The sequence below is a fragment of the Artibeus jamaicensis genome, unplaced genomic scaffold (assembly GCF_021234435.1).
Source record: "Artibeus jamaicensis isolate MK-2021 breed Jamaican fruit bat unplaced genomic scaffold, CSHL_Jam_final scaffold_1689, whole genome shotgun sequence".
NCBI lineage: Eukaryota > Metazoa > Chordata > Mammalia > Chiroptera > Phyllostomidae > Artibeus > Artibeus jamaicensis.
In genome coordinates this window covers 4,887,226-4,903,701 of record NW_026522029.1, presented here as the reverse complement: position 1 = coordinate 4,903,701, position 16,476 = coordinate 4,887,226, and the positions used below count along the sequence as shown (strand labels likewise).

The following is a 16,476-nucleotide window of genomic DNA, read 5'->3' as shown; positions in this document are numbered from 1 at the left end:
TATGATTTGGGATATAACCGAGGGACAAGGAACCCAGAGTAAATCTAGACATCGGTGGCTGACTTCAGGGAAGCTGTAGGAGGTGGGTGGGTTTGGGCCAGGCAGGGGCGTGGGGTGCGGGGAGGCCTGCCCGCCAGGGGTACCTGTGTGCAGAGGCAAGTGGCAGGAGGCAGGGATGCCGGGCGCATTCAGGGAGCAGCCTGCGAGGCTGAGGAGCTGTGGGAGTTCTGAGCTTGGGGCCCAAGTGCATGCAGCCTTTGGGAGGGAACTGGCCGATGTCTGTGCTTGTCTGCGGCACCCCACTACGCTGGCTGCAGGATTTCAGATGCGCCGAGCGCTTGGCCATTCCTGGCGTCTGTGACTTGGGTCTTTCTGGACTCAAAATAATTACCAGTTTAGAGTCAGCACAAAAAAAAAATGGGTAAAAGCACCAGCCTTCTTTATTTCCCTTTCCCTTCTTTTGTCTAATCCTTCGCCTGCTGGAGAGGTCCCCAGGGGCCTCGCTTAGGCGAGAAATCCAGTGCAGATTATAAACAAGGCAGGGAGCGTGAGTCTGGTTACTGGCTCCGGGCGTCGGACACTCCCAGACCTGGACACCCCCGTTTTCCAGGCCACGCTCGGCTCCTGGCTAGAATGCTTCCCCTTCCTCTTTACTGATCAGGTCCCTCCCCGCCGAGCTTGATGCCCCTCATCTGGGAAGCCTTTCCCGCTGCCCTAACTCTCAGGTCCTGCAACCTCACACAGTGCATAGTATTTGCTAACTATGCTTCGCTAGTTCCCGCATGGACGGTTCCCGACTCTGTAATGAGATGACACATTCCTGTGGGTGAAGAGGCTGCCGTCTAGCTCATTGCCCTCCCCCCCAACCCCCCAGTGCCTGGCACAGGGTTCTGCTCAGAGAAGATGGAGGAAGACTATTATGGTGACCATGAGGAGGGTAGCGATGGTGATGATTTGTCCAGCACCTTTGGATGATTTGCATTTTTTCTGAAGCTTGGCTGTGGAAGGGTAATGGGACGAGAGCAGGGACAGCCACGGAGTTCTAGGATCTAGGACCCTGAAGTCCAGGTGTGCTTGAACAGACCGCTGCCTCTCAGGCCTGGAGCTGAAGTCCGGGAAAGGGAGCACTCTGATGAGAAGGGGGCAGCCCCCGGCCCTCGCGCCTGCCTCTCTGAGCCCCCGGGTCTCAGCCACAGTTTGGGGGCGTGGGGAGCACTGCACTGTCTTTCTCTCCCTGCACGGTCCCTGTAATGAAGCTGTTGCCTTAAAAGACAACCAGGGAAGAGCTGCTCCGGGCGTACATTCCACAGTGATTTACAGAGCAGGGATGCAGCAGCATCCTGCCCTGCTGCTGGTGCTGTTCCTGGGGGTGACATTTCTGGAAGGTAAGGGTGGGGGAGGTACTGGGATATCAGAGCGGACTGGTCAAAGCCGGCACCGGCTATAAGAAGGGGGCGCAGAGACTCTCTGCCTGGAGCAGAGACAGGGCCCGCCAAATTTCTCTTTCTCTCTGAACGTGGAGAGATTCTTACCCTTTTCTTACCAGAGCAGGGCTGATTTTCCCCATCTCTCTCCTCACAAATTCAACATGGAGATAGTGGGTGCTGACTGCCCATAGGGAGGGTCTGCTGGCTGAGCGGGGTCACCCGTGCCCCAGAGAAATATCGAGGAGACAGGCAGTTAGCACTCAAGACACCAGACGCGAGGCCATTGGTGCCTTGTGGAAACGCCTCTCTGAGCTCTCAGCTGCCTGGGCGGACTTGGAGGGAGACACACACCACCCACCCCTGCAAGGTGAGACCACACAGCCTCCTCACCACACCCCCCCAGTGCCCTGGCCCCCGCTGCCTACACCGGACCTAAGAGCCCAGGGCTGGCCGCTCCGATTCTCAGTGTCAGGGCTGTCCCCCCTCCTCTCCTCAGCTCTTCGAAACCTGCTGGGTGAAGTCCAGTTGCACCTGGACGGCCTGGCCCCTCTCTCCCGTGTGGGTCAGGTGTCCTCTTGGGCTGGCTCCCCCGCTTCCCAGGCTGGCCTGGGCAGGCAGGGCCTGTGAGAGGGACCTCGACGGAGGGGTGGTCACCACGTTGGTCATTAAGTGTTGGTCACACTGGGATTGCCTTGCCCTGCCCCCTTCACATTAGGAGCCATCTTGCTTTGGCCAACACAATGTGACTGAAGTGACATGTGCCACTTCTGAGTGGAAGCTTTCAGAGACAGTGCACAGTTTGCCACACCCCCCCGCCTCCCAACGTGGAAGCACCTGCGGAGACAGAGCCTCTGTTGGCCTAGACCCCTGGCTACCAAGGCAGAGAGGAGCCCCGGCCAGGCTGCAAACCCGTGCGGCGTGAACGAGAACCGAAGCGTGCTGGCTTTAAGCCAGTGATTTTTAGTCCTTTTCATCTCTCAGAGCACATAAACTGATTACTGAAATTCTGTGGCATGCCAAAAATCATATTCTATGTTTTGTCAACCTGATCAAAAATAGGTGTAGTTTTGGTTCATTCACACTGGACAGCCATCATCATGTTGGCTGTTGTCACTTTTTGATTTGACACTCTAAGGGGTAAGAGGTCAGTGCCCCTGACTAAATAGCCAGGTGTTCCGTGTTTTAAAAACTCTCACGGCACACCGGCTGAAATCACTGCTCCAAGCCACCAGATCCCAAGACTGCTGCTGTGCCATAATCTGGCTCATACTAATTAACACAGCCTGCCCTTGATTGCTTTTTCCAGAGCATTGCTGCCTGATTCAGCACAGGGGCCTGGCCCAAGCCTTACCCATGGTCAGAGAGACACAGAACATTACTCTGTAGATGGCAAACCTGAGGCCTAGCAGGTAGAAGGGTTGCCTAGAACAGGCGATCAGAAGCAATAAACATTCACTTCGCTTCTTACCCCCATGGGGGGTCTGGTGCCCCCCCACCCGGGGCAGAATGCAAGCACTTCCCTTGGGTGGGCTGGGCCACCGGTCAGTTTCCACTCCCCCTTCATATCCTGAAGGGTGAAGGCCCATCTGCCTCCAGGGGTGAGGGGCACATCTCGCTCAACCCAGAACCAGGAATCTTCCAGAAGCCCAGAGGGCAGGCTGTACTCACACTCGTGGCGTACTGGATGTCCTTCCAGATGGAGGTCTCCCGGGACAGGTCGGAGGCCTCAAAGAGGTTGTCCAAGATGACCTCCCCGATCATGTCGTGGCGGGAGAAGCGGTCAAAGTCGAAGACGCTGAGGTGCAGCTTGCGGTCAGCCAGCTCCTCGTAGGGCACCGGGAAGTGGAAGTTCTCATCGAAGGTGGGGTTCAGGGTCTTGCGGTGCACCCGCGTCTGCTGCTTGCATTTGCGGTCGGGCAGGAGGTAGATCTTGACGTAAGGGTCAGAGCTGCCGCAGAAGTCCTTGGCGGGGAGGTCGAAGGCCTTCAGGATGCGCACGATCAGGGTCTCGGTTTCGTAGTCATAGCGCAGGCTGAAGTTGATCTTCCCGCAGCTCTTGGCGGCCTCGGATTTGGCATCGTCCCCGTCCACCGACTTCTGCTTGTACAGCTCGGGCTTGATGCGGCCAATGCTGGTGGGCTGCTCCGCCGCCGGCGGCAGCTCGTTGCCGTAGTCCACACTGGAGACGTGCATCTGCCGGGGCAGGTGGCGCTTGAAGGACGTGTGCCTGGCGGAGGGCCGGAGGAGGGTGCAGGGGGCGTGGTCAGCGCTCAGCGGGACTGGGTGCAGGCAGACCCCGCCGGGCTCCGGCCTGTCCTTTCCCTCTCCGCGCGCATGCGCACGTCGTTGTGTGCAGTGCCCCTCTTAGTATGAGTGGTTGCAGTGGGGCCGGGTATACAGTAAGCTCACGAAATGTCATCCATTATCATGTTCCCTGCCTTTCTGCTAACTAACTGCTTTCTAGGTTTCTTTCCCAGTAGACGTGACCCCCATGACATCCCTCAGGAGGAGGACCATCCTTTCCTCCCCTGGATGTGGCTGGCGGCTGCCCGGCCATCCCCTTCTCCCTCCATCACCAGAATTCACATTACTGGGCTTTGGAGCCAGACTGTAGAGGGTAATGCTGGCTCTGCCACTGTCTAGCCATGGGAGCTTGGGCAAGTTATTTAACTTCTCTTTGATATAAAATGACGATAACAAAAGTAACAATTGCCCAGGATGGCTGTGAGGGTGAAAATGAGCTCCCATACACGAAGCACTTGCTAGAACAGGGCTCGTGTGTGATAAGTGACATCCTCAGCTCCTGCCATCACACGGATTCCTTCATTGGCTCTTCATAGCAGCCCTAGGAGTCGTCAGCTCTATGTCAGGGTTGTGGAAAGGGAGGCTGGGGAGACACGGGCAACTTGCTCACGGTCGTGCGGTAAACTAACCTGTCAGAGTGGGGCCCCACGCTCTGATTCCTGGCCTCTTTTCTCTGGGCTGGTCCCCCGAGGGCTGGGGGTGGGCCAGGGTACTGCAAGGTCCCAGGAACCCACAGGAGCCCGAAGTTGTGAATAAATGCAATGCCTCGTGCCTGCAGGCATTGCTTCTTTTAAAAGTGTTTCTGGATTTAGAGCAGGTTCTTATCGTTATGTGGCGGTTGTTGGTTTTGACTTTTCAGTTACGAATGCCACGCATTCAACCACTGCCATGCAGAGAACTCTGCCAAAGGTTAGGAAGGAACCCTCGTTCCCAAAGGGTAAGATGCTCTTGCCCCGTCTCCTGTGCCCTGCAGACTGCATCTCCAAGGCTTCATCGACACAGCCCTAGATGCCCCGTGAACTTTTATGCTTCTAGGCCTTTGCACACTCTCTTCCCTCTGCCGGATGTCTTCCTTTCCCTTCAAACACTCCCCCCCCCCGCCCACCCACACCCATCTGGATGCACACCACCTGCACAGCACCCCACCCGAAAGGTCCCCCTTTCTCGAGGTCTTTGCTGGCCCACCTCCTGGCTGATCACCCCAGAGACCACATGATCTGAAACGCTCTCCACTCGGAGCTCACTGGTTGTTATCTCTGGTCCCTGGCCCTCACAGGCTGGGATCTCTCTACTGAATAAGGGAACGTGCAGGTGCGGGGTTAGGGAGGGAGTGCTCCACCCCTCACCTGGTGGACGACGTGGGCTCTGTGGTCTGTCTCTGCAGCCGTGTGTGACGTGCGATGTGCTCTCTGACCGACATCTGCACCTCGGCCGGGATGTCTGGGGACGTGTGGCTGATCTTCACCGCCGCCTCCAGGAAGCCCAGGGAGTGGGGGTCCTTCAGCTTGTCTGCCATCTTGGCTCTGGAGCAGGGGCTCTGGAAGGCTCCCGGGGGCACGTCAGCAGACGAGGGGCTGGAGGCCTCCTTGTTCCTCCAGGGCGTCCAGCGCAGCTTCCAAAAGAGAAAGAGAAAAACTGCCACCAGGGCCACACCACACACAATCACCACCACTGCGAGGAGGCTGGCAGAGGTGCCTGCCCCCGGCGGGAGCCGGGCAGGGAGGGACAGTGACACACAGCAGCAGGGGGAAGCAGGGAAGGGCGATGGGAGAGGGAGCACACACAAGGAACAAAGACGGAAGAAGAGAAAAGAGTGGCCGTGAGAAGGCTGCCCAGGCCCAGGCGGAGGAGCCATGGCTGCAGGGCTGACACCCCACAGGCCACTCGCCTTCACTGGCTCTGACTTCACAGCCCCGCCCCTCCCCCCACCACCGCCCCCTGCCGCAGGCCTGGGGAGCACCCAACTGCTTGTTGGCGTGTGTGCCGAAAGGGAAAGTGATTTTTGTAACAGCCTCAGCAAATGTGCACATTTGCGAGGCATTCACATTTGGATGCTCTTTGAATTTCTATTAGAGCAGTCACACTGGCCAGACTTCGAGCAGAGTCATTTTTGTGCACAGCTCTCGTCCTCAACAGGCTGAGTGGCCTTGGAGACCAGAGGCTCCAGGAGCTCGTCCATCCTCTTCCCACCCCCACTGAGCCCAGAGCAGGGGCTCAATAAATCGTTCCGGAGTCAGCTTGAAGGGGATGAGATCGCGCAGGATCGCTCTGAGGGCCCCGGTTAGGTCAAGTGCATCTTCTACACTCAGAACTTGGTGCATAGTAGGCTCCGCAAACACTTGTATTAAGTTGGAACCCAATCCACACAGTTTATTTTGAAGCTAAGTACAAATGACCCCTGTAGCTATCTTTTTTCCCCATTCCTGTGGCTATTTGAGAGTTTCATTGTAAAGTGGTATTTTTGAACGTTGTTATGGGTTCAAAGGCGGATGCTCACTGCCCCACCCCCAGGCCCCCCCAGTCCACCCCTGACCCTGGTAGGGTGTCTGTATCCCCAGGGAGCTGTGAGGACGCCTCCCTTTGGGAGGAGTGATCTAGCAGACCCCTCAGTGCCTTCTAGGAAAGACCTGAGTGGAGAGGCCCGAGGCTCGGAAGCGAGGGAGCCCCGGCAGGTGCGCCCAAGCCAGCAGATAAGTCTCGTCCAGCAGCTTGCACGGTCACTGGGAAACTGAGAAATCCCACCATCTGAGCATCACACCAGATTTTTTGCTACTTTGGCAAAGGGCAGGTGCCTTGGTACCTGCTCTGGAACTCACTCGTGGTGGGCACGGGTGACTGACTCCCTTTGGAAGGACGTGTCCTCACCAAATCTCCCCCCCTGCTCCCCACCGGCCCCTGCAGGCCTGTGAGTCTGCAGCCCCAGGATTACCCCGTCCCTGGGCCTTAAATATCTTTTTAAGGTGAGAAGCGACTTTGAAAGTACTGAGGCCAGGCTGTGCTTCTGCAGATAAGAGTGGTCCAGAGAGGGGACTCGCCTGGGGTCACAGGTCAGACACAGAGCCTGGGTAGGGGTCCTGAGGTCCATGGCCGAGCCCGGGGCCCTTGCTGCTGTCCTAGCCTGTTTATCCCTGATTAAGCTGCAGGCGACTGGAACCCTGTGTTTTTTATATCCACCTGACTCAGGACCTAGCATAGAAACTGGCCCATGAGAATAAATGAGTAAATGAACGAATGGCACATAAAGAAGCTGTAATTATCTCTCAACCAGCATTTTCTGAGCATTTGCCTTGCGCCAGGTGCTAAGCTCTGCTTGGAGTACCGAGATGCCAGGTCCCTCCTGGGGGGACCCGGAGCTCTCATGGCCCACAGGCCCAGGGAGAGCGCCCCCATCCAGGGGGTCTGACAAGGAGGTGAGAGCTTCAGCCACCTCCTCGGCGGAGCCAGCACTGCCTTCCGACTCCCTGGCTATACAGTAATGGCCTTGATCAGCTACCACCTTCACGGCTAAGGACTAACAGCAGACAACCCCCTAGTCCTTAGCCACTGGCACCAACCCCCAGGCCCCTGCACGGAGACACCAGGGCCGTTCCTTGGCCAAAGGAGCTGGGGCCCGTCCATCCCCCAGAGACTGCCAGGGACCAGGAAGGCTGGGTCTAAGTCAACTTCTAGACTCAAAGTCTCTGCCGTGGTGTGCACGCACCTCTGGGGCACAAGAGAGGAACAGAACAGGTTTCTAAAATATTTATTTATTATCTTAAAAACAAGACATCAAGCCCTGCCCGGGTGGCTCAGTTGGTTGGAGCATTGTCCCGTACACCAAAATGTTGCAGGTTCCATTTCAGGTTCAGGCACCTACGTACTCAGGTTGTGGGTTCAATCCCTGGTTGGGGCATGTGCGGGAGGCAACTAATCGATGTTTCTCTCTTATATCGATGTTCTATTCTCTCCTTCTCTCTCTCAAATCAATAAAAAACATTTCCTCAGGTGAGGATTTAAAAAAAGGACAATGAAATCTTAATATACGTACAGGTTGACAGTAATAGTATTGGATCCAGTCAAGTTACTGAATATTACTATGTCCAAGGCACACCGTGCTTTTCACGTCTCCACTGACGTCCTACTCCCCACGGAGAGAGGAATCATTATTGTCAGTCACAGATGAGGACGCAGAGGCGCCCAGGGTCACGTGGCTCCTGAGTGGGGCGGCTGAGGTTCGAGGGCTCCGAGCACCTGGCCACCCCTGGACTGCTCTCTGTCACAGCTGCTCCGGGCGCCTTCCCCGCAGTGAGTCATCTTCAGACAAAAGGTATTTCTAGGGCTTTGACTTTCTTTTGATCCTACATCTTACTTGCTCTGGTAATAATTAGAATTTTAATGAGGGAGGGGAAGAAACGGGGGAATCCAGAGAGCACAAAATGCATTTAAATGCTCAGCCTGACAAAAAAACTGAATTCATAAATGAAAAGAGGGGCGGGGGAAGGGGGTGGGCCGAGGGAATCAATTTCTCCCTGGCGTGGTTGCCATTTTGAAAGCTTCTCCACGTGACCCGGCTGCTGTTCCCTCGAAGCTGTAAGGGAGGCAAGGGTAGGGACTATTGAGAATCGGCGCCCCTCGCTCAGTACTGGTTACGTAAGACCATGCGGCCCTCCTCTGCCCACAGGATCTTCTGCCAGGACCCCTGACAGGCAGGCAGTGGGTGGAGAACCAGGTTCTGGGCTTTACCTGCACGGGAGACACAAGGAGGTGAACACAGCTGATCAGAGGAGACTTAGGCCGGGGTGGGGGGATCATTGCACAGGACTCAGCCCCCTTCAGATCACTGTACGTGGCCTTAAATGCACCCAGCCTGATCAAAGGCACGTTGAGGCTGGGAAAGGTAGGTTCTGGAGGCCTAAGAACTATGTGCAAAGGCCCACATCCCCTAAGACATGTGCCTTCCTACCCTGGGCCCACTGGGGCCAACCACGGGGCTGTGTTGCCCTCTAGTACCCCAGGCACATGAATAGCCTTCAAAGCCTTTTCCCCACATATGTCTTATTTGACCCAAAGCCCTAGGAGGCAGGTAAAATTTTGATGGTCAGCTCAGCCACCAGGTGAGTCCCGATCCAGTGCATTTCATATGTACACCAGGCACTAGCTTCATGACAGAAGAAAGGTACGCCTCTCTTGAGGGTGGAAGCCCCCTGGGCAAGAGAAAGTACTTCCTAAGTATTAGTCTTCTTCCCTCATCTTCCTTCTTTATTTCCCATTCAGCCTGGAGAGAAAGCAGCAGGGCCCAGAGTCAGACTGGGCTCATTCCATGTCTGTTCCCACTGGCTTTAAACTGTCTGGCCTTGGCAGGCTACTTCATCTCCCTGGGCCTCAGTTTCCTCATCTGTAAAATGGGTATAATGGCAGTGTCTACCTCATAGGGGCATTGTGAGGTTCCACTGAGATCAAAAGTATATCAAAAGTGCTGAGGAGTTGTCCTGGAAGATGGGAGGCAATCTCATAAATATTAGCTATTTCTATTAGAAGTGCCTACTTCCGCCAAGTCTAGTTTTTTATAAATATCCCTTAGTTTTGAAATTTGTTTTGTTGGCAGGACACCTGCAAGCCACAAACCCTTAGGCACAGAGGCAGCTCTAACTGTGTCCTGACAAACCAGGAGCAAATTGCTAGCAGAAATAATGTAGTTGATATATAGCCAGGTCTCTTGATAGCACAAGACATAAGGCATACAATACGAAACCTCTCACATCTCCGTGACTCTCTGTCAATACTCATTTGCTCGCTACTTGTCCAGTTGTCTTGCTGTTGCTGTCACTGGTTTTGTCGCTACTGGTGAACAGGAGTGAGCTCCAAAGGAAAATCAGGGAAGAAAAGTCAACAACGGACAAGGTGCTGTGCTTTTGCAAGGTTTTCTTGGGAACTGGGGACAAGAAGTCCGTGACTCCATACTAGGTGTGACACCTTGTTCAGGTGTCAGGAGTCCAGTCTTCCGGGGGCACCTGGTGTGGGAAACCACACTGCACAATTACCCAGCAGCCTCTGGGAGAGCAAAGTGCTGTGGAACTGGGCTCAGGAAACACCCGGTGACCTGGCCTGAGGAGGGGCGTGCGGCTCCTCGGCCGGCGGGGGGAGTGGATTTCACTGGGGCTCAGACCCACGGTGGACGTGCCCAGAGAGCACCAGAACCAGAACCAGAACCACCGAGGGGAACGTCCACCCTCGTTTCTAGCTGTGTGACCTTGGGCAAGTTACCGAACTTCTCCAAAACCTTGGTTTCTTCTTTCGTTTAATGGGGGTTCTAAGGGTCCCTCCTTCATAGAATCTCCACGAATATTAACTAAACTGAGACTGAGCACAGTTCCCAGGACGTGGTAGAAGCTCCCAAAACGTACACTGCTGTTGCTCTTCACGCTGTGCTTTGTTGGTGGAGGATAATCACCCACTGTGTACAGAGTGGACCCAAAGCTGGACCTCCTGGGGCAGGGGAAGGGGACGCCAGACTACAGGCAAAGCGTCAGAGAGACCTCAGGCCCCTCTTCTCTCCTAGGAAGTTCAGGTCTCCCCGAAGACCTTCCGGGCAGGACCTGCTCGGCACCTTAAGTGGGAGTCTGAGGGACAATGGCTCCATCCCTGGGAAACGCTAGGTTATTAACCCAGGGCTTTCTTATCTCCTCCTGCCCCCCTGCCCAGACTGACACTTCTTTCTCCGAAGACAGAGCCCTGGCACCCTGCCCCTTCTCTCCACGCACAGCGTTGGGACTCAGCAGCAGTTCTTATCGCTTGCTATTATCCCCATTTTTCTAATGGGCTTCCATGTCAGGAAAATCCATCTTGTAACAGTGACAGGCATTTTCGTTAACAGATTGTAATTGAAAAGATAAACTGGGAGGAGGTGAGAAGAAAGGACCACTTTCCCTGCACCCCTCAAAGCCGGATAGGGCTGTCTGCCGGGCCAGGGCCGACGGACCCCCCAGAAGTGCGAGTGCTGGGCCAGGCACAGAGGGAGCTGGTGGGCCCAGGGCTGTTGTTCAGACGCAGGCGGAGACGGACAAACACGACCCGGAGACCAAGAGCAAAGATGCAGGGGCTCACGCAGTGGAAGGGGGCCCGGTCCGGGAATGGAGAAGACTAGGCATTATTACTGCAATATGAACACTAGTAAAATTATTTGTTGCTTCTACATGGTCTGCATTGCACCCCCTTACATTATCTTGTTTAATCTTTAAAGCCTCCCTAAGAAATTATTATTCACGTGTTGAAGATAAATTAACTAATTTTAGAGGCATCAACTAAGAAACTTGTTCAAGAGAACATCGCATGAAGTGGAAGAGATGTAGCCATTCACAAGGAAGGGATTTGAACCTGGGACTTTCTGATGTCAAAGTCCAGGCTCTTGAGCCAGGCCTCTGAGGGGACTGGAGGCTGAGCTGAAGGACGACCAAGTTGAAGGTTGGGCAGAGTAAGCGAGGAGGCATTTCTTCCTTAAAATCAGGGAAAGGTTGGGGGCAGCCTCTGCTCTTTGATCTGATTGCTGCAAACCTGGGCAGCGCCCTGGAGACTAGGATGATGGCCAGCTTTCTTGTCCCCACCCTTTCTTCTTCCCTGGAAAGTGGAGACACTGAGTTACCCGTCAGCCTCCAGGCAAACAACCGATAGCCCCTAGAAAGTCTCCCGTGGAGATGCACCTGAGAGAGATGAGTGTGCATGTGTGTGTGCGCGTGTGTGGTGGAGACGGGCTCTGCTGCTCAGAGGCTCACAGATGTGGTCCATTAATAACAAGCTTGGCTATGGCTTGTAAATTTATTAGGAGAACCTGGTGTAATTAAAATTCCGGGTTAGCAGGAGGCGGGAGCAGAGAGACTTCACTGTCTTTCCTTCTTTCAGAGATCCAGGCCAAAGTACCGATGGGGATAATTAGCAGAATCCAAACAGAAAAGGAATTAATGCTCCTGAAAAAGCCGTGATGGGGAGAGACAATGCCGGGCTAATTACGGCCGCACCAAGCTTTATGTCAAGGTGCCGCTTCCACCTTCATCAAGGGATGCAGAGATGGCTCGCCGGTGAATGTGGACAGGCACGGCTAGCAGAGCGTTGGCATCCACTTAGCAGTTATTAGTATTACTATTTTGGCAGATGGTGACTGGACCTTCCTGCCTGATCGGTCAGGGCGTTGTGGTCCCTCTGAATGTGGGGATCAGGGCCAGGCGATGGCGGAGGGGCAGCCAGAGAGCCAGAAAGATCCTTTCCCCTCTGCCTGTCTCTTCCCGTTTATACCTGCAACTAGCCAGAGGAAAGGCCTCCCCAGGCCCATGGGAGCTAGAAAAACAGATCAGCCATGGAAAGGGGGGAGGGGAGAGGTGGCCTCATACACGGAAGCACCCAAAGCTGGAGGCCCCTCTCACCCCCACTTTCTGAGGCCCCTCTGATTTCACTTCCGGAGTGGGACCCATCCAGTCCGTCTGTCCTCAGGGGCACTTTTTCTAGGCGGAACCAGCAGGGAGGACACCGAGCTCCAGCAGGTCTCTCCCCCTCTCCAGACAGCCGCACACAGACCCTCAAGAGACCGCTCAGTCCCAGTCCCGGACGCCTCAGTCTCAGTCCTGAGGATCTGCAGTCAGTCACCTGTTATGTCCCCAGCTCTGTGGACAAGGAGGACGGAGTAACCTTAGAACAGTTGGACAACACAGCTTTCATACAGAGCTTGGAAGGGTGAGACATTCGGAATCTGCCTTCCCTAACTGCCTTCTAGAAGTTAGAAGAGAACTTCTAGAACGTAAATCCAAGGACCCCACCTACTGGACCCTGGTTGTAGAACCCTGAAGCTAAAGACACCATAGAATCAGAACAGCACCATGCAAGATTCTCCTGCCACAGTCGGCAAAGGAAGGCAAAATCTAGGAAAAGCCTTCCTCCCTGCGAGAAGAGAGGGGGTGACTGCTTATTCTGCTATAGAAACAGGACTTTTGTGTTTTGGTTCCCAGGCCGGCATTCAATCCAATGAGCCACACCAGCCAAGGCAGGACTTTTGTGTTTTGATGAAATGCTATGCATTTGCTATTCCATCACAGGCAGGAGAAATATTATCTGTGTGCAAACGACCGACTTCAAAGCCGGGTGGCTGAATCACGGAACATCTCCAGAGTCATTAGAGAAGTGAGCAAACATCACATACATCTCACGGCCATTCACAAGCGTCTCCCAGCAGGTTCCTGCATTTTCCAGAAAACCTCCGAACCTCTCTCTGCTTACTACCTTGGACCCAGAGCTCACGCTATCCACCAACACTCTGCAACTTGTCCTGCAGAAAAAGTTGAAAGGAAGGTGGAGAACTGCCTGTCAGAGTCCCCTTAATACCCTCAGGGGAGGGTATTAAGGAAGAAAACAGACCTTTGTCTTTAGAGTTTTTAAAGAAAAGAGGAGCTTGCTTTTCGCTGGGACAGTCTGGATTGAGGTGTTTCCAAGCCAGGGTCTGCCAGACTAAGATTTTCCGTGCAGCTCCTAGCGCGGACCCTGCCAGGCCCAGAGGGGTGCCCCAGGGAGTGAGAGCAGACTCTGCATCTCAAGTGCGAATCTCAGGGTGTTTCTAGGAATCCCAGGGACTAGGACACAGAGCAGGAGGAAAACGGGGGAATGGTGAAGGGGACTGAGCGTGCGCTAGCCACTTGCATTTTTTGTGCAACTGCAAATAATTAAAAAACAAAACAAAACAAAACCAGCAGACTCCGACTGGAGAATCTGCACCCAGGCAGGGGCTCTGGGATGCCAGGAGTGGGCTGGGCGGCAGGGTACCTGGGGCCCGGGCCCCGGTGCCACAGCCTCTCCCCAGGCCCTGCGCTAGCCTGAACCCCAAGACCCCAGGCAGTTGTCAACACTTTTCTTCCTTCTGCTCTGACTGAGGGCCTCCTTCTGCACCCCCAGACCTTTCCCCTCCTCTTCTTGATCCCCAGGCTTCCCGAGGCATGTGACTCAGCAGCCAAAGTTGAAAGTCCCTGGGGCTGCCACCTGAACTCACTTTCTGGGGCAGCCTTCCCGGGAGACAGACAGGTTCATCTGAACACCCATCTCATGGCTCAACCTTCTATCACCCTGGGCCTGGCATCCAGGTAGGTACCTGTCATTCCAGACTAAGAGGTGTCCCTCTGGCATCCAAAGGCCAGTGCCTCCAGCTATCAGGACGTTCTACACACATATCCCCCACCCCCGACTACCCACACCCTGCATTTCTGCCCACCCCCGACAGACAGGACAGGTAGCCACCACCCCATGTGGAGCTGGACAGGTGTGTCCTCACCTTGCATCACCCCCTTTGGGGTTTGAGGGCTCAGGACCAGCATTAAGGGCCCCTCCGGGGGAACAGCACTGGAGGAAGGATGGACCGGCGCTGGGAGGCAGCAGGAAGTGACGCCCCGCCTGGGGAAGACTGGCGTCCAGTAGGTGCCCGCAGTTGGTGTCGCAGGTGAGGGCACCGGAGAGCCAGTGTGGTAATACTTTCTGGGTCTAATCTGGTCTGAGGTTTTCCCAGAGGAGGAATCAAAGCCTCCACCCTCCATCACTGTGCCACCCGCTAAAAGTTCTTCTTTGTCCCTCCGCTGTAGGAGTCAGCCCATCGAGGAAACGTTGCCCGGCCAGAGCGCGCGCGCGCAGCTCCCGGACAACAGGGCCGAGGGGCCCCCGCTTTGGGCCGGACAGACCCTCACGCGCGCTCGGCTCCCCCAGGCCCGCTGCTGCCGTCCTCTCTCCTCCGTCCCCGGAGGCCCCTTTCCTAACCCTGGACCTCTGACCTTTAACCTCGCGTGAAAACAGGGCCCCGGAACCTCCAGCCTCCCGGGGGCTCGCACCACCTGTACCCGCTCCCCGCCCCGCCGCTCCAGTCTCGGGGTTCTGGTCCCAGGAGAAGCGCGTGGGGACGAAACTCGCGCCTTTCGCAGCCCCTTCCCCGCGTTCCCGCGCCGGCGGTGTGCAGACCCCGGGCCCCGCGCCACCCGGGTCCGGGTCGGGGCCGACGCGACTGGAGTCCGCGGAGCGCCCGGCGCCTCGGTCCCCGCAGGACCTCCCCGCCCCCACTCCGCATTCTCTCGAGGCCTCGCGCTGCACCCCACGCCCCGCCGCGGAGGAAGCGCGACCTGGCACCGCTCAGCCCGGGACCCTCCGGACGTCGGGACCCGGACAAAGAAGCTCGGCCGCCGCGCGCGAGCGTGGCCGCACGGCTCTGCCGGGCAGGTGGACACCCGGGGCCGCCGGCCGCCCACCCTCCCGCGGCTCCCGCCGCCGGGGCGCGACACGCCGTTCCCGCTGTCGCGACTCCGCGGAGACGCCGCAGCTGCGCGCCGGGCCGCGGACTCACCGGCTCCCGCGAGCTCCACTCGGTCCGGGCTCCCCCTGGGCTCGGCGGCCGCCCGCGGCTGCGCAGGGTCCGCGCCGCTCGGGCAGAAGGCGCCCGCTGAGCCAAGTCGGCGAGAGGCACCGACTGAGCCGCGCACCGGCCGCGAGTCCGAGTGAGTCAGAGCGACCGAGCGAGCGGGTTCCAGGGGCGGGGGCGGGGGGCGGGGGCTGCGACACCTTCCCCCCGCCCCCCGCCACCCCCCCGGAGGCGCGGGGAGCCACTCGCAGCCGGAGAGACGCCGGGACTCACAGCCCTCGTGCCAGCCGCAGACCCAAGTTTGTCCCCGAGAGACCCGGGGAGCGCGCGCCGCGTTCCCCGAGAGAACAAACGGACGGGCAGACGGGTCCGGGGGCCTCGACATCCGCGAGGAGACGAGCGATTTCCTCGGCCGGGGTGTCCAGGTCCCCTGCTCGCTGCACGGCCCCCTCCCAGGCGGATGGCCCGCAGGGCGAGAGGGGAGACGCCAGGGAAACAGCCCCGAGGGCCGCCGGACCCCGGAGCCCAGCTGTCCGCGGGGTCCCCCTGCAGGGGGCGGGGCGATTCTCTCCTGCGGGTCCCCTTCGCGCCTCTCCATTCGCCCTGCAAGCCACGGGCCAGGGCCCTGGCCGCGGCCGGTCGCGAATGCAGGATCCTGAGCCGAGTTCTCCCCTGGGTTCCGGGGCTCCCGGGGCCGGAGTCCTGGGGGTCGGGGGCAGCCAGGGCGACCCTGCGGGAAGGGACGGGCCTCGGGTTTCGCGGTACCTGCGTCGGCCGCGCTCGGACTGCGCTCCGGGGGTTGCAGCTCGAAGCTCCGACAAGTCTCCAGGTCCAGCCCGAGAGGGGGCGGCCGGGCCCGGCACAGCGAGGCCAGGACGGCGAGCGCCGCCTGGCACCGAGGCCCCCCGGCGCCCCGCACCCCGCTCATGCCCCAGACGCCCGGCCCTCGGAGCCGCCTCCGAACGCGCGCCGCGGCCGGACTGGGGCGGGGCGGCCCGAGAAGACCCTCCCCGCGGGCCCCCTGCGCCTCCCTTCGGCTTTTAATCACTTCCCCGCCGGGCCCCCGCCCCTCACGTGGCATCCCGCGGCAGCTGGCGAGTCTGGCGCCTCGCGGCCGCCCCCTCCGCGCGCAGCGACCGGTCTGCGTCCGGGCTCGAGGGCTGGTGCGACCGCGGGCCTCGCCGGGCCCCGGGCCCCTCTGCGAGGGAGCGCAGTGGTGGCCAGAGCCGCGCGTGCTGCGGGGGCTGTAAAGAGTGTCGGTGTCAACGCTGGGTGCACAGGCCACAGGCCGCACGAGTGGCAGCGAAGCGGATGAACGCCCCCGGGAGGGAAGGCCGACCGGCTGGGGGCCGGAGGACCTTGGCGAGGTTCCTGACGCGAGAAGTTAGTCGATTT

The 16,476-nt window shown here is 57.7% G+C and overlaps 1 protein-coding gene across 1 annotated transcript in view; it reads right to left on the bottom strand.

Moving 5' to 3' along the window:
* The window catches only part of SYT6 (synaptotagmin 6), a 49,973-nt gene extending 33,946 nt beyond the window's left edge, over window positions 1–16,027 (bottom strand). The window contains exons 1-3 of the mRNA XM_053655859.1: window positions 15,847–16,027; window positions 5,078–5,426; window positions 3,096–3,654 (exon numbers count right to left, since the gene is read on the bottom strand). Of these exons, the coding sequence (XP_053511834.1) occupies window positions 3,096–3,654; window positions 5,078–5,426; window positions 15,847–16,009 (1,071 nt within the window). The 5' untranslated portion in view covers window positions 16,010–16,027. The remainder of the gene's footprint in view (window positions 1–3,095; window positions 3,655–5,077; window positions 5,427–15,846) is intronic.
* Between the last annotated feature and the right edge of the window lie 449 nt (window positions 16,028–16,476).